The 22212-nt window shown below is 43.1% G+C and overlaps 1 protein-coding gene and 1 long non-coding RNA gene across 5 annotated transcripts; both read right to left on the bottom strand.

Moving 5' to 3' along the window:
* Positions 1 to 155: 155 nt before the first annotated feature.
* On the bottom strand, positions 156 to 7930 carry LOC136527821 (uncharacterized). Of its 4 annotated transcripts, XM_066520667.1 has the most exons (7): positions 6215 to 6303; positions 5954 to 6075; positions 4593 to 4714; positions 2846 to 4480; positions 2667 to 2762; positions 2514 to 2585; positions 156 to 2402 (listed from the first exon to the last, which is right to left on the bottom strand). In XM_066520667.1, exons 4-7 carry the CDS (start codon positions 2943 to 2945, stop codon positions 946 to 948), a joined length of 1725 nt encoding a protein of 574 aa, XP_066376764.1. In that variant the 5' UTR covers positions 2946 to 4480; positions 4593 to 4714; positions 5954 to 6075; positions 6215 to 6303; the 3' UTR covers positions 156 to 945. The 4 variants fall into 4 exon arrangements, with proteins under 4 accessions (XP_066376764.1, XP_066376763.1, XP_066376761.1 ...); XM_066520666.1 differs by lacking the exon at positions 6215 to 6303 and adding an exon at positions 7910 to 7930 and having other exon boundaries at positions 2514 to 2762; XM_066520664.1 differs by having other exon boundaries at positions 2514 to 2762.
* A 4130-nt stretch (positions 7931 to 12060) lies between these two features.
* On the bottom strand, positions 12061 to 17329 carry LOC136527823 (uncharacterized). Its single transcript, XR_010776938.1, has 4 exons — positions 17109 to 17329; positions 12830 to 12859; positions 12465 to 12572; positions 12061 to 12168 (listed from the first exon to the last, which is right to left on the bottom strand). It is a non-coding gene; the product is annotated as an uncharacterized lncRNA (long non-coding RNA).
* Between the last annotated feature and the right edge of the window lie 4883 nt (positions 17330 to 22212).

The raw sequence follows: 22212 nt of genomic DNA on the forward strand, positions 1-22212 counted from the left end.
TCCAGCTGATGGGTGTACATAGTGAAGACGGCCTATCTTACCATGCTGTTGTTTCCGCTTTGTCCACCTTCTATCTCTTTGATCCCATATCCATTTGGAAGGAAACTCAGGATAGGTCAATGCTCTAGCTTCAGGAAAAAGCTCATTGCAGACAAACCACTGAGTTAACATTGTTCTTTTTAAAAACTCGGTAGACACTAACCTATCCATCTTTGCTCTAGCACTAAAAGTTATGAAATTCTCGTTTGGAAGATGTACAGGCATTCTTTCTACTGCTGGATAGTGTCTATGAATATCATATCCAAACATTCTCCAACATGCATCCTGCTCACAGATATATCTACAATCAAGATATTCTTTTATCTCATTTATAGTCTTCGTTTCATCATCATACGGCGCCTGCTGGGCTCTCTTGACTCTCTATAGATAAGCCTTGCTACAATCAGCTCCTTTGGTTACATACTTGAAGAGGTACTTGATGAATGTAGTTTTATTGCACCACTCAACATTGATGTGTGCCTGATATTTTTTAAGGAGGAACATGTTATATGGAACAACCCACCTGTTATCCATTTGGAGGCGTCCTTTGCAAACAAAGAGATTGTTCTCAGGTCTCCTGTACACAGCAAAGCCAATAGAACTAACTGTAGTTGCAGGCTGGTATGGTTTAGGAAAATGCTTGGAACACTTATTGTTCTTCATGCATGGACACCTAGGATTGGTTTGACCGCAGGGTCCATGTGTCATGTGCTCTGCAACAAGAGCATAGCCTAGTGGATCATTTCTTGGATCAGGCACTTCTGCAGACACATATTTGTCTATCATTGCAGAGGTTGGATCAGATGTATCTCTTGAAGTCCAAAGGATTATGTGTGCATGTGGAAGTCCGCGTTTCTAGAACTCTACAGTGTGGAGCACTGCATTTGAATAGGGCATATTTAGGATCTAGAAGAGATAGTAGACAAATGGATGTAGATAGAAAGAATGGTTTTTCTGTCTGTAGATGATTATACCTGCATTGGAAGGTCCAAAGGGTTTACCACATCTAATATCATGCAGAAGTTCTTCTAACTTGATGTTGAACACTCTGACAATTATATCATTCCTATCAGCTGGTGTCTGTCCAGGCTCAAAGATAGCCTCAGAAATCTCTAACCATTTAGGATTACATGTAAATGTAACAAAGAAATCAGGGGGACCGTATTCTCGGCAGATAGCTATACCATCATGATAATTTTGTATCATATAACGTCTACCGCCTGTATATGATGCCGGTAATACGATCATTTTACCAACCTCACTTCCTTGTTCGGAACCTCTGCTAATAGCATCACAGATTCCTTGAATACTTTCCATCCTGATATCAGCCTGGTGATCCATTATATATTTTAGTCTGTTTTCATCGACGCAGGCCCAGGCATCAACATTGGCCTGAGTTGATAATGGTCCATAACATAAATAAGGATTGGGCTCATTTCTTCGATAGTGGAACATATAGCAGTAGTAATCTTGCATGGTTAGCTTTACATGAGCATTCTGTGCTGATTGAGTGGCACCAGTGTATAAAACACCGGTCTGCCAACCACGTTCAGCATATGGAAACAATAGAGGATACTGAAGCGCCATGAAAGCAGGATGCAAAGCAGAGATTTGATCTAGATCTCCTGTCTGTTTCTGCACAATAATGTCCCGCTCAAATTCTTCACAGCTAAAATCACCAACCACAAGCATGGCCAATTGATCTGTAGCTGGTAAACTGTACTGAGGCGGATCTCCGTTTTTTGGACCAACAATGCGAATGACAAAATCTTCAGTGTCATTGCCTGCAAGTCTGTCCCTGGCCATTCTAAATTGCTTTGCAAACAAATTATGTTCATCCAACATATTAACCAAAGATTGTACAATAGTAGGATCTAGATCTGATGCTATTGTGTCTTCACGTTCTAATGAGGCAATTCTGTTCCCAACCTCGGCGGATGTATCATACACATATAGCTGAATAAATTTTGGAGGGCGACCATGTGGAGGTATCAAAGAACCGATGCGGTGATGAATCTGTCCACAAATTTTAAACACCGGAGGACCCCTGCCATCATTCATGGTTCGATCTATATTGGCTCCCATAGAGGAGAATGCAAAAAGACAATTGTAGCGTCTTATATTCTTCATAAACTTTTTAGAGACCGATCCTCCATCAAATCTTGCCATAGATGCTAAGGGTTCAGGCCTAGGAAGGAACGGAGGAATAACAATTTGGCCTCCTTTACAGCACTTGTTGTAAATAGGTGATCCAGAAGAGGTGCGTGCTTCTTTACCAACACTTTCAGCGTTCCAGAAAATGGCTTTGCAGTTAGAACACTGCTGTGTAGGTGGTCCATGGTATGATCTCCCAGGATAAGAAACTGGTTTATGCACATGTAAGAGAGAGTTAAACATGGATGAGGTCGGTATCCGTAGGTAGGGCTGGTGATGATGGAAAAGATAGATGCAGCATACAAAGGTACGGCCATTACCTTTAAGAGCCTCTACGAAATCATCATCGAACTGAGCACACTCTAAGGTAGCACTATATGCTGAGGCTGCACCTGTAAACAGGGTATAGGAGTGAACCATATTGTAGGGCGAAGTCATGAAACCATCATTTGCTGTAGGACCTGCTGCAGTACCTCCCCAAACAAGACAATGCTGCTTTAGGAGCTTTCTCCTTTTCTGTCTACACTGTGCTGGATCAGTACTTTGAATAGGATATGACGAGTTATTTCCTGGTCAAAGGACAGAATAGGTAAGACGAAGATTTATACAACATTCTTGCCTCATATGGGGCTATACACAGTAGGCTACATACGTGGTGTTGATCGGCGGGACCTCGCTGTGGCAGCAACAGAGGCGCGTATATCCACCGAAGCATCCACTGAGTAATATAGGTAGCCACTGTTAGGTAGCATAGTACAGGAAAATAGTGAGGCCACTGAATATAGCAGCGGTCACTGAAAACGTAGATATGTAATCAAAATAGAGCACAGTCTACATACGTGTTTGCTGAGCAGGCATACCAGTTTGATATTCCATAGACGATGAAGGCTGTGCGTCTTACCATGAATATAAAACAATGAACCCTTTTTTTTGGAAAAAAGCATTTGGAAAAAAGAGTATGCGGTGATTATGGCCCTGTAGCATACATTGACTAACCCAGAATAACAGCGCACAAACAATCTGATAGTAGCAGGGAATTGCTATAATTCATTATTTGATGCAGCTTTTGTTTGCGCTGTACTTGATTCTATAACAGTCTAATGTACCCAGTATGATACGCATGAGTCTGTTAACATGCACTGGAGAATCCAGGAAAACAGTACACAAACAGGCTGATAGGACCACAGATCTAGCCTAATGGATTCATTGAGGTGCATTTTGTTGCTGCTATTCATGGTTCTATAAGAGCGTAATGTAGCGAATACGATTGGCATGAGTAATGGAGAAGGCAAAACATTAGTATATGAAACAGGCAAGTTCAGGCACAGGCACAAATATAGATGTATAGTCAATTTTTGTTGACGCAGTAAGAGCGGTAGAAGAACGATAAGAGTCCAAACGAGTCTATAAAGAGGCAAACTGGGAGCGGAACGTACAGTGCGGAAGGAATCCAAACTAATTACATGAAGATGAGAGGTACAATATGGATGTATAAACAGATCGACGCTGAATGAGGTGTAACTGAAGTGACTTTATTTAGAATTCTTATACTTAATGGTGCGATGCGTACAATGAAAGCAGGAAAGAATACATCAAGGCGGAAAAGAAACTGTAAGCCTACAAACATGCTGACACTCAATCTGGCGACAGCACGCTGAGTTCATCTAACAACTGCTGCGCAAACGCCGCAACAGCCGACAATGGTCTAACATCATGACTGGGCGCTGCCACGATCAATCTAGCAAGCTGAGCTCCTCTATTTGCAATGCAGAATAGATGGCGAGCTAGATCCCTATATAATTGAAGGCCATGGACACTATAATCAAGAAGAACAAATCCATAAATCCCCTGTAGAACTACAAGAGCCTGCAATGCTGCTACTTCGTAGGCCACGGCAGGATCCACAGCAGGCTCAGCCCAGAAAAAGAGTGTTGTTGAGGGTCCCTGGGCCATACCGGGGGCCAATTCAACCTCTATACCGTACATATCTTTCCCATCCTGTACCATTTCATGTATATAGGATACATAAGGTAGGCAGCACCGGTGAGCAACCTCTTGCAACATAGCTACGTAGGACAATTTGATAAAAAAACATATCTAACACACGGAGCGAAAGTAGCAGTCCAAATCTGAGCACACTTTTTGGGTTGCCGCCTCTGTCTGCCAGGTACAAATATGTAGGGCCGTTTAAAAACAGAAGTTAATTTTAAAATCAGTTTGCAAGTTTTTTTTTTGCAAACTAAAAACAACAATCGATCTTCGGACAGTTCCAACAACCGTACGCGTCCTTTGAACAATTTTGCAAACGGGCCAGAAGAGCAAGGGAATATCAGTTTCATAACATAGCACAAACAATGAGAAAACAAAGAAACATATATACTGAACAAAGCATGTAATACCTGGATGCGAAGATAGTCCAATAAGAGAGTATCTCAGGTTGGTGGATATCCAATTGAGCACAAGGAACAACAATGGCAGCAATGTTCGGCCAACGACAGCTTTGAACAACAATGATGCGAACCTGCGTCAAAGAGTTTTGAGACGAAGGCATCAGAATCAGGCAAATCAATCGCTCTATCTATAAGCAAACCTAGCAGAATAGATATACACAGGCCACATTAGGGTAGAAGGCATCGAGCGTAACTCGTAGAACATCCTGATGTTTTAGATTGAAGCTGTCACTTAGAATTTGGAGGCCTTGCAGGTGGTGGTGTCTTGACAAATTAACATCAATTAAGGCTTGATTTGGAGCACGCGGTAACTATACATTGCCTCTGTTACATCTTGAATGATATCAAATTGTATGCTCTACAAACCAGTTTTTGAGCAGTGACAAATGAGTTCACTATATTTCTTGAATGAAAGTTTACGTGGAGCGGCCACATGTGATAGCTGACAGCGTACCCAAGCTTGTACACAAGCTTGATAGTTGACAGTGTACACAAGCCTGTACACAATCTAGCCATACATAAATTCAGGCATGATTTAACCAACCCCTATTTATTTATTACCTTTTTATAATGTGAATTGTCTAAACAACCTGAATGCATATACGAGATGTTCCCTTTTTCTAACCACATTGGCAACAATTGCGGGTTATACTGGCACGACACTAAAAGGAGGACGCATCAAACCGCGGCTCGTTTTCTAGTCTTTTTCCTATTTCTGACTACTACGTGTAACGCTAGCATTACTATCCTACTGCTTCTTTTGTACGACTCGCTTATGTCTCTTTTTCTAGCTAGTTGTGGATTAGAGTCCCCTAGCTATTTATCAACAAATAGAGTCTGATACGTATCGCTGCTACAATTCCTGTCCATGTATTCTTCCGCCTATAGTATTTGTCAGACTCTCTCCAAGCCTAATACCTATTGGACTCTCCTGCTTCAAGACCACACCTCCTCTCCCTCTCTTTTTGTTCAGGTTCTTCTCTCTGTTTTCTCTCCAGATTTGTTAATTTCCGTCTGCTCCTATATTCCGATTTCATACCGTATTAGTCTTCTTTTATTTTCTTTTTTTTAGATATATTTTTTTTTCAACTCCCTTTCTTTTTTTCCCTTTGTTTTTCTCTCTCAAACAATTGTAGTTGTAACTTGTTTCTTCTATTTCTCTCATAACCATAAAAAAACTGTTTATTCTATCTTTCTCTCAAAGGAGCTACCTAATTTATACTTTTATCTTTTTTCTATTTCAGTTTCATAACATAGCACAAACAATGAGAAAACAAAGAAACATATATACTGAACAAAGCATGTAATACTTGGAAGCGAAGATAGTCCAATAAGAGCGTATCTCAAGTAGGCCGATATCCAATTGAGCACCAGGAACAACAATGGCAGCAATGTTCGGCCAACGACACCTCTGAACAACAATGATGCAAACCTGCGTCAAAGAGTTTTGAGACGAAGGCATCAGAACCAGGCAAATAAACCGATCTATCTATAAGCAAACCTAGCAGAACAGATATACACAAGCCACATTAGGGTAGAAAGCATCAAGTGCGATGGAGGCGAGAACGTACGCACGAAATTACTCAAGTTCAGCGAAGCAGGCGAGGTAGGATCAAACAGCGGCGTTGTCCCTGAGTGTGTCCACCTTTCCCCCCTTTCCAACCCCTCTTCCCCTCTACTTCCCCCTCCCGTCGAAAACCCCCTCCGCCCCCCACCCCCCTGAATCTGCCAGACACGGCGCACCCGGAGGAAGAACGCGAGCAGGAATGGCGGTGCAGACAGGAGGTGCGAAGCGAAATCTTGGAAAGAACAAAGACGAAGAAGAAGCCCTCCGGCGGCGCAGACAGGAACCTTTCCCCCCTTTCCAACCCCTCTTCCCCCTGCTTCCCCCTCATGTCCAAAACCCCCTCTCCCCCCCCGAATCTGCCAGCCGCGGCGCAGCCGGAGGAAGAACGCGAGCAGGAAGGCCGGCGCAGACAGGAGGTGTGAAGCGAACTCTTGGAAAGAACCAAAACGAAGCCGAAGACCTCCGGCGGCGCAGACAGGAGGCGCAACGGGAAGAACAAAGAGGAAGACGAAGAGGTTCGATGAGAACGGTGGCAACAGAGGAGCGCGGAGTGGAGGACGAAGCAGGAGAAAAAGAGCGAGGAAAGCGGTCGGAGCGAGTAGGACGAGGACCGACCCTGCAGCTCGAAGGCAGCCGAAATGCGAGGTGAAGAAAGCCGATCGGGGAGAAACCGATGCGCTTCACAATGGAGGCCAAGGACATCAGAAGTTCACGGATTCTTATGAAACCGTGGTCAGAAGCTGGAAACGAAGAGGTAAACTAAAAACCAAAGCTGATTAACGACATCATGACCGTTGAGGCCACAATCGCACGGTCGGAAAAAATGTCACCGACGTGGACGGTGGTTCCTTCGGGAAACCACCACGGGCTTGTCTAGGTACTAGTATGTTGCGCGCGCCATTGCGCGCGTCGGTTATCCAACCATAGATACAACGCAGGATTGAACAATCAACTAATCTTTAGCAACTGACATGACAACTTCCTCATGGTCGTAGCATGAGGATGGTATGTACATATATTTTACATAGATGTGATAAGCGCGGTAATGGTCCCTTAGATGCACAGGTCAGGTCTGTAGAGCTAACATAACAGTTGACGACACTTGCAAGCTTTATACATTAGGGTTCATGCTAGGTAGCAACTGGCAGTGCTGATATGAGGACACATAGTTTATACACACGGTGACAGGTTCAGGTAATTAAACATTGTAGGTCAAGCACTCGGTGATGACCTTGTTAGCATCTCGCTTCTCGGTCTCAGAGGTCACTATCCGTGGAGACAGAAGCTTCCTAGGTGGATGAATCTGTATGCAGATTTGCTTTTGTTAGCTCTCTGTGGTCTGTGAGGCATAAGGAGATTCAGTTTGACACTTCAGAAATTTACCAGGTCCTGGAGGCATGATGTGTGCATTGAGAAGGCAAGTAAAAGCAGTCTAAAAATAGGCAGTAACCTGACATGGCTGAAGAGGTTAACTCGAGCAGAAATAAATGCCATAGATGCATGAATTGAAATGTAAAGTAAAATGTTAAAAAAAGGCTCTCATCAAAACAACAGATCGTTTCGGAATCCTAGGTGATGACTGAATCGGTAGGAAATTACTACTTCATCGCTACACGGCAAGGCCAAAGAAATTAGTCTTTACTAACTGGACATGCATAATTTGGACAGCGGACTAAACAGAAGGAACATGAGAGCTTACCAAGTTAGCCGGCTGCATTGGCGTTCACGTTGTACATGTGCAGGCTGAAAAGTAAACCCAACAAGAGGTTTAGTGCAATACAAAGCAAACACAGCTATAAGTAGGTCTATGAAGTAATGTGCAGTTGCAAGGAAATCGACAACTTCAAGCAGCAGGCGAACACCACTGATGCAGGCCAACATGTTAGTTTTATATATTACGTAGATAGATAACATGAGTAGCTGACTGATAAGGCCTCTGGTTTGTGGTCATTCTATTCATTGCGCTGCATTGTAGGCAGCAATTATGTGTTTTACATGAGCACGCGCAGGTCATACATATGGTGTTTGGTTGCTGCTGATCTTCTCAGTAGCTTGGCTTGCGGTCCGAAAGTTGTGTCCATGGAGGCTAGACTTGTGCCTGAAGAATCTGCTTGCAAACCTAGCCATAACAATAAAAAAGTCGACTCTGAAGTCCTGTTTTTTATGAACATTCGAAATACACTGAAGGAAACTGGAGAGGGGAAAAGTACGTAGGCGGTATCACAAAGGAGACCTAGGTTTAGAAGGGGTGCATTCATGGGACTGCTTGATTCATAGCTGCAGGAGCCCCCTTGCCAATCTGGTGCACTGCAGAGGGATGTGAGCAACATCTGATGAAAAGTTTAGATATGGTAAGACAGACAAATTTTTTAGGCCCAAAAATTATAGAGGTGTTGTACACAGCCATGATCTAAAATGTAGTAGGTGTAGGCAAACTGAACACATAGTTGTCAATTGCAAGATACTATCATCAGTAAACTAAAGGTAACAACACGACATGGCTTTGTGAATGTCTTTTGCTGTGACTAAGCACACTCTAGTTAGTGTGAGGTTCCTGAACCCAAAAAATATGACATGATTTGTTCCAAATCAAGCCAAAGTGGAGTAGTTTCAAGATTTGGTCTATGAACTCCAAAAAATTGACACGATTATTGGCTCCAATCAATGTGAAGTGGGATAGCTTCAAGATTTTGCAATGGCACTGTTTCGAAGGTACCAGATGGTCAAACTGCAAGGAAAACTGATCAGGCCTATCATGTAACAATATAGTCACTAAGCTTAATAATGACATGAGACTGAAATTTCTGAACCTAGCTATCCGTACAATATGCGTTGAAATGAAATCTTTTGTTATGGCATCTGTAGGTAATGCTTTTTCTTCAGTTTATATTTTTTAGCAAAGATGAAATCACAACATAATAGAAGCACTAATGTGGTGCACCAGTGACTGTCACAAGGTTAGAAAAACAAAACCTGGAAGGTGAAAATCATAGAATCCAGGGGGGACTAAAACATAGAAAGAGAACACAACAAGATGCAAAAACTTTAAATCAGGACGATCTTTGGAGAAAAAATAACTGGTCAGACTTAACCTAAAGCTGTTAATATTTCGCTAGCGTGAGTAGCAACAGAGGGAAATTAGTTTAGCGAAGGGCATCATATCATACTTAGGCAGTGTGAATAAGCCGTAACAGGAGGTAAATGCCGGTAGTATATGTTGGATTGACTGATCAACCATAACTAAGAACTCAAGTAATCTAAGAACTCATGTTTTAAATATAGCCAAAGAAATTGCATGGTTGTATCTATTGTACCTACCTGAGGCAAGAACAGACACTATGCTATGAGAAACAAATTGCCATAAACAATCTGTAAATTAGAGGATGTTTTGGGGAGAAACTATAAGCTTAGCTTGGAATAATAGCATAACTACCAACACGTGTATGTATAAGATATTTAAGCCAGACTTTATTGGGGGGATAAGTGTGGGTGCAACGGCTCGACCGGGCCCCGTCGGTATTAGTCCTCCTAGAACACTTTTATCCATGAATATCTTTTGCTAGACTGAATAAACTTTTTAATCATTATTCAGTAAATAAGAAGTAAATAAGAAATAAAATAAAATGATAGTTGTACTATCTTTTACATGGGAATAGAGATGATTTACCGGTAGCAATCATAACTCCAACAAATGCTGAGATGACAGTAGCAGAAATGGCAAAGATAGCAACTAATACTGCTCCAACATACACTGCAACTGAGCAAGCAAAGAAGATAGCCAAGAATCCTCTGGCAGCGGCCAGGGACATCTGGACTGAGACGATGATGGCATTAGCAGTGGCAATTAGCAGGAGGAACATAAAGATCAGAAGGCCAGTCAATGCTATAAGCGTGATTGTCCCAACCTGCCAGATCAGAAATAGGTACAGCGAGCAAATTTTATTTACTGAGAAATTTAAAGAATTCCTGAAATGGATGCCATACCAAAGGCAAGGTATCATGTAATAAGAGGTTATTGGATCAAAACATCACGGCAAATTTTTGAATGGAAATGGATCCACATTGAGAAAATAAATTTGATTCGCTGTTTGCTTCATGACCCCATTCGTGTGGGTTTCTTAGTGTATCTCGTTTCGATAATGGTCGGTTGCAGTATGAAACAAAACCAATCATCAACAAAATGGGTGGAGAAAAAAAAAGAAATAAGCAATGAGTCATTCCCCCATTACTAGAATCGATGAACTGAACACATGCAAAGATTGATAAATGTGGAGCTGAGGAACGGCTGAACCATGTGTCATGATACTTATCTGATACTCAGAGAAGGAGAAAAATGACCACTTATCTCCTAATAGTTTCATTCCAAAAAAAAACGCTCCTAATATTTTCTTTTAGTGTGCAACTACCACCAATCTTTATTTTAACGATATGCCAGTCCTGTAAGCAAAGCCAGAGAGCGTATTGTCATTATTGGCATTCTATAATAAGTAAAAAAAACTTGTTAATTTGTACCACACATCTGCTAGGTGGCTATGAATTAAAGAGAATGATGCAAAGATTTGTTTCCTTCATACCTCAACTCACAACAATGAATTTGTGGATGTACTATTCCCATTAGTGACCTCAAGGTGCGGGGAATCTATCAAAATTCAAACACCTTTGCATAACAAAGCATCTGAATCTCATCATTCGACAGGACAGACATGGTGCATTATTAGTGGTACAGATCCAAATCAAAATGGATTTACATGATGTGAAGCAGCAGTACACACCTAGGGGCAGCAGCATCCTCAACGTCAAACCCAGCGCTCTACGGGAACAGCTTCATGGTCTCCTTCCTCCTCGTGGCCTCCTGGCCCTCCGCTCCGGGGAGCATGATAATTGTCAGTCACAGCATGTCTGTCACAAGGACTAAGAATAATTACAGAATGATTTAAAGAAGAAAAATGCAGGATGAGAATAGAGCTATCATTGTGAGCTATCATCTATTGTACATACAACTATTTTAGACTCTAGTTCTGTTAAGTACATACATACATGGAGCAAACAGTTGTGCAGCCAAACAGTTGAACAGAAGATATATTAATAGATCCTTACATGACCATTAGCATCCAGTAAGATGTTCTCAGGCTTCTACAACAAAATCAAGTGATTTATAATCCATAGTCAAGGTGCTTACTGCATATAGAATATCGCCAACTGACTTGTCGCATTCCTTTATACAGCCTGTCGACAGGCAAACAAGACCAGAAAAGGGTTAATGATCACCACCATATAAGACACCTACAATGTTATTAGCTCTATGAAACATGATTACAGTATCTATAAGCACAGAATATGGCTTTAGTTAGAATGGAGGCCTGAAGACTGAAGTGCAACCTTGCTCCATTCAGACACGAACTCAAGTGCAGAACCATTTTGAAACAAACACAGATTTTGCATCAAAAGTCTAGCGAGCCCCCGTCCCACCCGTCCAAACTCCCAACCAACATAAGAAAGAGCTTTACCCTCAAGAAACGGACATGGAATGCAGGTCGCCTATCAGGATCCTTTGCTTCTGCTAAGACCTTCTGGTGGACCAAGACAACAGCTGCTTTGTCAACATTGATAGCCAGCTGAAGCTACAGCATGAGAAAACAAAAGAAGGAGCAATAGTAAATCCATTTATTAAACCAAATCACACGTCTTGGCTCCTGAACAGTAGTGCACGCTAATAAGAACTCGAACATTTGTACTAATCCATATAGAAACTTGAACATTTGTACTAACCCATACAGAAACTTGAACATTTCTTGTTCGATTGATAATGTGAAAACCATAGGAGCAAGGCACCTCCGGGCCAGGCAGAGCCCCCCGGCGTTCGTTTTTCATCGCCAGGCAGAATGAAATGGTAACATTCTAATGCCCTTTAGCCTTCTTCAGTATTGGTGCTCGCTAAGTAGCAGCCCAAGATGTAACCTGCACACGGAAAGCTCAATTTCAATCGTTCTGTCTTATGCAATGACTAAGAAGGACATGGTTACACACCTGTAATAATTGGAAGAAGACTATAGACTACTTTCGTAGTGTGTGGTTTACAAAGGTCATGAAAATTCGGTTGTTTATGTGAAAAAACAACCGAGGTAGTGACAAGGAAACGTCACACTATACATTTTTTCAGCGGGTAGTGGATAAAATATGTCTTTCAAATACAAATGTTATATAGGCTATAACAATAAATTATGTCATTGCCATTCGGAGGCATAAACACAAACCATCGAAAAAATAGGCTGAAGGCTAACCTTTTTCATGCTGCTAGAATGTAGCAGGTAGCTTCCAATTTCTTTATTATCTTGCTGATCCTATGACCTAGGAAACCAAACCTGAAAAGTTGTCACCAAATTAGGAAACAGAACATTCTACATGCATATATATTTGAATAATTATGATTTATAGAAGGGGACAGTGCTCCTTTCCAATGCTTTATTTATTCCATCTTTGCAAAATATAAGTATTCATATTCAAGTAGGATCTGAAATAGCTGAACTCACCATCCAAACAAGAATTTTATTCCGTTTTTGCAAAATATAAGTATTCATATTCAGGAACAATAAATAGGATCTAAAATAGTTGAACTCACCATTTTGAAATAACAATCCACCACATTACCCTGCATTGTAATGATTTCAGATAGGTTAATTTTGAGAGACAGACAGAGCCTAAATCGCTGTAGTACAGAAAAAGGCACCAAATAGACAGGTACCAGCAAAATACGTAGGCATTCCAATTGTCCTTCTTGTTGCTGCAGTGATAGAGCAGGCGGTAGACGATATCCATGAGAACAAAATCGATGTACAGATGCACAACTTCAACAGGAAAATTAATTCTAAACAAGGTGTGTGAATGGCAACGCAACTGGAGTGAACAGGTAGATGATCACTCTGTTGGTATTCTAAATCGACCCATCGACCGTAGGACCTAACCCTAGGACACGTGAAATCAGAAGAGACGTAGGCCTACCAGACGAGAATGAATGAGCGAGAGCTGACCTGAGCGGAACCAGCAGCTAGGGTTTCGTGTAGCAAAGGCAGGTAGGGTTTCCTGTAGCACTTGTAGCATATGAGCACACGCGGAGCAGACGGAGGAGGCAGCGGCGGGGGTAGGCAGGCCGACGGCCACCGGTGGGGCTGGCCTCGCCGCGCCATGGCCGGGGACAGGCACAGGCCACGCCGGGGCCGACGCCGGCGCTGCCCGGTGGCGTCGTCGCCCAGCCAGCGCTTCGCGCGGGGAAGCGGCGGCGGTGGGGCTGGACCGGCACACCTCGACGCCGGGAGAGAGAGAGAGGGAGGGAGGCAGAGGGAGAGAGAGGAAGGGAAGGCAGGGGCCGAGACGGTGGAGGCGGCGTTTCGCGGGAGGAGAAGCGTCGGGCTCGGATTCCTCGGAAGGGAGGGCGCGTGCGGGAGAGGAGAAGTCTCGGAAAGTGAAGCAGAAGCTGTATATATATTTGACTTGCGCTGATTTTGAAGAGGAGCCGTTCTAGACAAAGGAACATGAGGAGGAGCCATAAGAAGCTACGAAGAAGAAGTAGAATCCGATTCAGTAAAATCTGACGGAACCAATCTCAGGCATCGGATGGGGAGATCGAACGGACGAGGAAATTCCGGTGACGTGGACGGTGGTTCCTTCGGGAAGCCACCTCCGGCTTGTATAGGTAAAAATGGCGCTCGTGTGCCACTTCTAGTTCCTGTCATTGGCATTTTGTATTTATAGCTTCAAAGTTCTTTACAAGGAGTAGCTTGTTTTGGAGTGATGACAGTGACGCTTAAAAGGCAGCATCTAGTCAAATCTGCCGTCTAAAGTTTGAAGCCGAAAAGGGTAAAGCGATGCGATGCGCGGTGCCTCCTAAAATTTATGTCATATCGAATGTTTGACACATAGATAGTGACGAAGCTAGAAAAAAATTTAGGAGGGGCTGAACAAAAGAATAGAGGTTATTTTATCTTCTCTTAACCTTAGTCCCTCCTACCTAATACATGTATGCATAAAATTTTAAGGGAGGATTTAGGAAAATTCCACGTGCTCAGGATGGGTAGGGGGCTGAAGTCCCCCTAGCCCCACCGCTGGCTACGTCCCTGTGCATGGAGTATTAAATATAGACTAATTACGAAACTAATTGCACAACTTGACTAATTTGCGAGACGAATCTTTTAAGCCTAATTAGTCCATGATTTGACGACGTGGTGCTACAGTAACCATGTGCTAATGACAGATTACTTAGGCTTAAAAAATTGTCTCGCAAATTAGCCTCCATCAATGTAATTGGTTTTATAATTAATCTATATTTAATGCTCTTTATTAAAGAAAAAAAAAACCCGACGAGATTTTCCGGCGGTCAGCATCAAGCGAACTGTGGACACGTGTGTGTGTCAGGGCTAGGGAAAGGGTCAGGGTCAGGGTATGTTCCCCTTACGACTCCTCTGCGTGGCTGCCTATGTGCGGCAAGCATCAAATTTCTTTAGTGATTGTGTGGTGACACACATATAAATTAAACCTATCAAACTATTCCGTCATCTGAATAGACTAATTGATTTGAGCTGCCATACATTTCAAATTTTTTGTCAAAATTAGGGGCTTCAATTGATTTTTTTTGTGTGAATCAGTTGATCTTTGCTTCTATGTTCTATATGTCCTCCAAAGTACCCTATTTGCTTTGTTGAAAAGCCAGGTTGATAAGTATTATTCACTGATTTATTGTGAAAGAAAAATACTATACCAGACTGATAAGTTCAAACAAACAGGGCTACACCATACCAACTCTTTTTCGTAGAGGACCACGAAGAAACGGCCACAGGGCACAGGAAAATATATGAAGAGTGTATGACAAGGTATATACGTAGGCGTGATTGAACAAGTGGATTTGGGCTGAGCTTGGTCCTCACCAGTGCTACTGCTAAGCCCATCTATATTTCATACCGGGCCTAGTCTCATCTTTACATACAGGCTGTTTGTGTTGGTGTTGTAGCAACATAATCCAATAAAAAAACTCAAGCCCAATCTAACGGTTTATGTTGGATGGGTAGCCCGACTTGATGCAGCCCAGCCTAGTGTCACATTTGGTGGGCCAAAAAATATCATGGGTGGTGACCCCTTTCGGGCCGGCAAAAGGGCTTTTCCTAGGCCATGTCTGGCCCAAGCTCAAGCTCTACGAATCAGTACCGAATTTTGGAATAAGGGCTTCTGAGGGAACTCTGGTTGCGTAAGGCTATCTCCAACAATTAAAACGCAAATAGGAGACCTATTTCTTCATTTGGGTCTCGCAGCACGGAAGGGTCACGCACCCAAACACTCCCGTCTCCAACAGCCAACGCATCAACGCCCCGCCAGACTCGCGGCGCGCGTCCTCACCCTGCAGCGCTTGCGGAGGCGGTGGCCGCTGCCCGGCGCCGTGCATCCTCCACCGCCACCACCGACTCCACCACGTCACCGACGCGCCGCTGCTCCCCCTCGACGCGACCCTCGCCGGGCGAGGCCTCCTGGCGCGGGCAGGAGAGGCCGCCCCGTCACGGTTCCGGTGGCGCCCCAACGAGTCCCCACTCCGGCGGCAGGTGCGAGGCCTCCTGGCTCGGATCCGGCGAGGGTCCTACTCCGGCGGCAGGCGAGCGAGGCCGCCCTGGCGCGGTTCTGGTGGCGCCCCACTCCGGCGGTAGGCGGGCGAGGCCTCCGGCGCAGATCCGGCGAGGAACCTCCTATCGCAGGCAGGAGAGGCCGCCCCGGCGGTTCCGACGGGCGGTGGCTCCGGCCGGTACCGATCCGATCAGGTAGTGGCACTTCGATCTGCTTCGCTGTTGTCACCTCGTTTGCGTCGTGGGGGAGAGACAACGCATTTTGCGTTGCGGCGCAGCTCGTACCCAAAATAGGTGTTCTATTTGCATCTGCCGTTGGAGACTGATTTTAGTACCAAAAACACTATGCAGTACCTAAAATACGTTTGGGTCACGCTTTGGCTATTCCGTTGGAGACAGTCTAAAGCCAGCTCTAGAACACTAACCCTACTATAGAGACATTTCCACTTTTAGAGTGTGAGTGTTATTAGATCTAATCCCATGTCAGAAATTAATCGGGGGCACAACACATTAGACGAGGCAACATCTACCTGTCAGATTAGTCTTTTCGATCGAGTTAGACCTGAGGCGTATGCAGTCGTGGGTATAACGACCACATCCACTGCACACTCAATAGAAGTTATCCTCCCTCATCAGGCTGAAAAAGCTGAACGGCGGGGCTTTGACTGCGGTGGTGTGCCGGCTGATGGTCCAGCGACGGGAAATCATAGAAGGAAAAAAACACTTGTGTAATCTGTTGTAGTGATTGGATATTTTTTCCAAACTCACAAAAAATGAAAACTCTAGTTTTTGAACACCCGTGAGGAGATCCATTTAATTCATGGATTTGACCTCTAAATTCAGTTTTTTGGATCTGGATTACGTGGAGGCAAGACGTTTGGCAGGATTCCGATAAAAAAACGTTTGGCTGGATTTTATGAACTGAAACTGTTTTTAAAATCTAGAGCTGCTGAAGCTCTTCGCCATAGGCCGTAACCCAGACCTACTCTAGATCCCCCAGTGGTTCCATCAGTACACGCAACCAAATTAAGCGAGACGAGGTCTAGAAGGCCAAACGAAGACAAATGTATGCAGGTAGCAGGCGATAAAGCTCCAATCCTTAATTAGTGTAACTTTTCAAGTTTTATCTTCAGTCGTACATGTTAGGAGGTAAAGCAGCTAGAGCTGCTGCAGCGAACACGGAACAACACCCAAACCAAGGTAAGCAAAAGGGGCAGAAGTGAACTAGCAGCTCTGCAAATTGCAACAGCACAACGAGCTGATGACCAGCGGTAAAGATAGGGAGCGCAGACAAACCTGTCGTTGCCATGGCACGAGTGGCAGCAGAGATGCTGAGCTCAGGCCATGGACATGGAATCCGACCGCCTCGATACCCAATATCTCCGGCTCCGGTGGGTACTGCAGCGGATCGGCGAGCAAAGGCCAAGGAGAGGGGCGAGCTAGATGTGGAGGCTCTGCTCATATGAGCCAGCGGACGTTGACTTGCATTTTCAAGTCCTCTCCTCCTCGGTATCCAGCAGCAAGGCCGCACCAGTCATCATTGTAGGTCTGCCTGTGCGATATATCGCTCCGCCTATCAGAGCGAAGGAAAGGACGGGCCACCTGTTAATCCACCTCCTTTTGCGTGGGAATCTTGTCATTGAGCAGTACTCCGTATTAGGTGCTAAAAAACGTTGTAATAGAAAACAACAGGTAACTTATGCTTGTCTCCCGTGCTCTACTTGGATTGCTGCGCGCCGTTATTGTTCGTTCGCGCGCGTTGTTCATGCTAACAGCTATTGCAGCCTATATATCTTTAGCCAAAAAAAACTAATCAAGAAAAAAAAACATCATGAGACATGCAAAGAAACTAATTAGAAGGTGTCCATTGCAAGAAAGAAAGAGATTAAAGCCCTATTTAGATCTCTCGTCGATAGATCTAATATCTCCAAATAAATGATTTAAAGTTATATCTAAACTTTAGCTAACCCCAAAAAATATATTAGACCACCAACAGCTTGGTTAAAATTAATAGCCAAATTCCATTGTTTAGCTATTTTGTAAAATAGAAAACTTCTTCAAAAAGAAAAGGTCAACGGCAGCCTTGCTATTTTACAAATTCAGGTAGCAAGTGCCCTTGTGTTCTAACCCAGCCGCACTAATACTCCACTGATCAAGCCCCGTGCTCCCATGATAGCTTGCAGACTTTCTCTGTCAGCCATCACTCTCGTCCACAGGGCCATGTTCGGCACGATGGCCACCACGGATATCTATGAAAAACAAAAGGCTTATCAATCTGCATCAACCATTGTGACTGAGATGAGATTTTCTGCAGAATCTCACAGAAAGTATGCAGTTCATATAGGAGAATAGAAGGCTTATCAATCTGCATCAACCTTTGTAAGTGAGATGAGGTTAGTTCTGCAGAATCTCAATGAAAGTATGCAGTTCATATAGGATAATAGGAAAAGGAGAATCCAAGTACATTGCCCGGAGGCTGGTGGCTGGAGTCCATCGGTCCATATTGCAAGCTAAGGCCGTAGGCATGCATGACCCCCTACACCTTCATATTGTTAGCTATATGTGCATGTGCATCAGGTACTTTCAAGGTTTTATTGCCAAATCATACAGTTCATGAAGCAAAGTAAGCAGTCCAAATGTTCAATGTGTACTTGGGGACGGCTAACACTTCCATGGTGGACGGGTAAGACATCAACAAAAATCAGTAGAGTATGCATAACCTCACTATCCAATTCATACCACAATTCATACTACCAATCTTACAAAAGAACATTTCTTATAAAATGAGCATAATATCATACTCCCTCCATTCCAAATTATAAGACGTTTTAGCTTTTCTAGATACATCATTTTTGTTATGTAGCTAGATATACATTATGTCTAGATACATATTAAAAGCAATGGTATAGAAAAAGCCAAAACGTCTTATAATTTGGAACGAATGTAGTTAACAAGAAGTAGCTAGCCACAATCATATTTCAATTATGATTAGATAAGGTTAGATTCCAAGCAAAGATGGCACCGGATGTGACTAACTTCTTAAAACTCTCAAAAGAAGTACTATACAAAGTAGTCAATCATGGTCCTATTAGTATCTTACTGTAGTCAGGTTTGGAGGCAGAAACTTTTTACTATGGTTGGGGGAGATTTCGACGGCTCACGGTTCCTTTGAGTTTTCTTTTCCTTTTCTATACTTGTAGTGTTAGCAAAACAAAGAGACGATCCTACAGAAATCTGCAATCCCATGGATATCACTGATCTCACAAAATAGCATGATCAACGAGAAGCTGCCACAGGACCACAACCAGGTTGCAATAGAACTAAACAAGTTCTATAGCAAGCATGACACTAGATGCGACTAGGGCGTATATGGGTTCACGGCTAAATATTGCATCATCTCAAGTTAACTCATCATTAACAAGTCTGAAAAGACATCTTAATTAATCAATCAGGGATTCAGGGTCTCACTATGTGACAGGTTTAGAGACAAAACTTACAACATCATATCTTATCTCTGGGCAGTGACGAACTGATGATATGCTTAAGACGCAGCTAATAACAGCATATGCTTAGGCCTTGTTGATTGCTACCTGCACACACAGTAGAAGCAATTCAGAGAAACTGTTATTTGTTAACATTCATTCAAATCTTTTTAGAGCAAAGTGCATGTGTAATACGTAACACCCATAGCTTGAACAGAAGCCAGAAGAAGTTTTACAGAAACACATAACAGAAGGAATTAGAAATTTTTTACAATAGTTGGGGGGGAATTTTGACGGCTCACGTCGCACGATTGAACGGCTAGGAAGGCAGAAAGTGATGAGAGGCGATGAGAGCGAGGCGATAGGTGTGTCTATGGTCGGTGGTCCCATATGCGTCACGTCGCCTCCCATCTCCTCCAAAATTTAGGGAATTAAGACTTCAAATAAAAGAGTGGTAATTCTTTTTTCGTAGTTCTTTTATTTAACGAAGGGTAAATCCATAATTGCAAAAAAAATGTTTTGAGTAGTATAGTTAGGGTGTATGATTCAATTAAGTACTATAGTTAGATAAATATTTTCTTGAGTAGTATAGTTGGGATGAATAATTAAGTAATAGGGTTAATTCGAACACTGCCATTGTAATTCTTCGAGTTTGAAAATATACCATTGCAATTTGTGATATTGTAAATATGCCATTGTAATTCCTGTGAAACGTGATTCATGACATTAAGTGGGCTTTCAGGCGTTCGTATACGGCAACATGTTTAGTATGGCCCGTATTGCCCCTGTCCAGTCGCCGTAGCACCTCCGCCGCACGTCGCATTGCCTGCAGCATCCGCTCCTTGGGCGGTACCATGCCCAGCTGTCCAGCTGACCTGTATGTTGCATTGGATTGCCCAGCTGACCCGTCTGAACAAAGCATATGCCATAAAAAGGTCACAGATAATTTGATAACAAGTTGAAAACTTCTGATAATTTGATAACAAGTTGAACACACTGAACAAAGCATATGCCATAAAAGGTCACAGATAAGTTGATAACAAATTCACAGACTAGTGCCTGGACTTTAACTGACTACAAGTTCACATGACTTTAACTGAATATAAAGTTCACGTGACTTTAAATGGATACAAGTTCACAGGACTTTAACTGAACAAAGCACGTCCTGATTAATAAAATTCAAAAGCATGGCCTAATTTCTAGTTCAAAAGCACGACCTGATTACAGGTTCACAATCACAGCCTGATTACACACAGCAACCATCAAAACCACTCGACATTAAGATTCAGGAATTAGTGACTTGAGCAGTGAGTTGGGTATTAAGGAACTGTGACAAGCTCGTGATAACTCTAGGCTGTGGTGCGGCGGCAGCCTTCTATTGCTTTTTCTTCACTGGAGTCTTCTTCTTCTTGGGCGTCTTCTTCCTTTTGGGACTCTTTTTCTTCTTTTGTGCTGCCTTCTTCTTCACCTCTGACGGCCCAGCAGTGTCATCATCTTGTTGCCGTTTCCTGCATAGTATAGTGGTTAGCACTAGGTTCAGTACAGAATGCATAAGAAATGCTTTGAGAATGAGTCACTAACCTCTTGTTCTATGATCTGCCCCCAATTTCTCCATCGGAGTCAACCTCAGCAAATTTGCAAGTCTTGGCAAAGTGACCGAAGTCACCACACCTTTTGCACTTCACCTTTTTCTTGTTCGCTTTCCCTTCAAGGCAGCCCCTAATTCTCTATACTCTTGGTCTGCCTGGTGGTCTTCCTAGCAAGGGTGGAAATATTGTGAACCCAAGATCCACCACAGGCCACTATGTTCTGTCTGGAAAAGGCTCTACTCTTCCTTCATAAGCAGCCCTAAATCTTGGTACAGAATAATATTCATGCACATAGTCTTCTATTTTCATTCCCCTATTGGACAGTATCCAAGCTAATGCATGCTTGCAGGGCTTGCCTGTGAGCTGCCACTCTCTGCATGAACATGAATGATGTTGGATTTTTCTTGAGCCATTCTGTCAACCTGCTAGCACACCAATCTTGTGTTGCCATTTTTTCTTCTCTCAGCTTTGTAGTAGGACAGTTATGCTCAGCAGGCAATACTTTAATCTGCAACAAAATTGAATAGAAAAATACATGTTACAAAAGTGTACCAAAAACAGTTTACAATAGAAAAATAAGAATACACAGGTTGTACCTCTATTGTTTTGCCATCATAAATCCTTGATGCATGTATTCTCCATGGGCAGCCCTCAGCTTTGCACTTGTCAATGAACCTGGTCTTGTCAGTCTTCAGATCAGCAAATTCAAATCCAGTGATCACAACATAGTGCCTCACAGCTTTCCTAAATGCTATGATATCAGGAAACAAGGCACCTTTCACAATGTTGGGATTTTCTGGATCATGAAGGACATTTATCTCCTGAGGATCTGCATCATTAACTTCTGCCTCAAGAGGAACGCCTCCTTCAGCAGGAATATAATCAGAATTGTCATCAACTTCTGCCTCAAGAGGAGAGCTTACATTCTTTCTTGGCTTTCAAGTCAAGCAAATGAAAGAAGGGATTTTCATCTCTCAAGAGAAATACACTAATGATCTTCTCAAGAGATTCAAGATGGATGAATGTAAGCCAATCAAGACTCCAATGCCAACCAATAGACATCTCGACCTAGATGAGGGAGGTAACCCGGTTGATCAAACTCTCTACCGCTCTATGATTGGTAGCTTATTGTATTTGACCGCATCTAGGCCCGACATCATGTTTAGTGTGTGTATGTGTGCTAGGTTTCAAGCTAATCCTAAGAAAACTCATTTAATTGCCGTAAAAAGAATCCTTAGGTATCTTAAGCACACACCAAGCATTGGCCTTTGGTATCCCAAAGGAGCTAGATTTGAGTTAATTGGCTATTCCGATTCGGATTATGCCGGA

The sequence above is a fragment of the Miscanthus floridulus genome, chromosome 19, assembly GCF_019320115.1.
Source record: "Miscanthus floridulus cultivar M001 chromosome 19, ASM1932011v1, whole genome shotgun sequence".
Taxonomy (NCBI): domain Eukaryota; kingdom Viridiplantae; phylum Streptophyta; class Magnoliopsida; order Poales; family Poaceae; genus Miscanthus; species Miscanthus floridulus.

Bases quoted from the DNA above. Each gene is read 5' to 3' on its own strand.
- LOC136527821 (XM_066520666.1), bottom strand. From the start codon at position 2,945: ATGCTACCTAACAGTGGCTACCTATATTACTCAGTGGATGCTTCGGTG. The intron at 2,763-2,845 runs GTATGTAGCCTA...TCCTTTGACCAG, and splicing joins GTCCCGCCGATCAACACCAC to GAAATAACTCGTCATATCCT. The intron at 2,403-2,513 runs GTAATGGCCGTA...TGCATAAACCAG, and splicing joins TTTCGTAGAGGCTCTTAAAG to TTTCTTATCCTGGGAGATCA.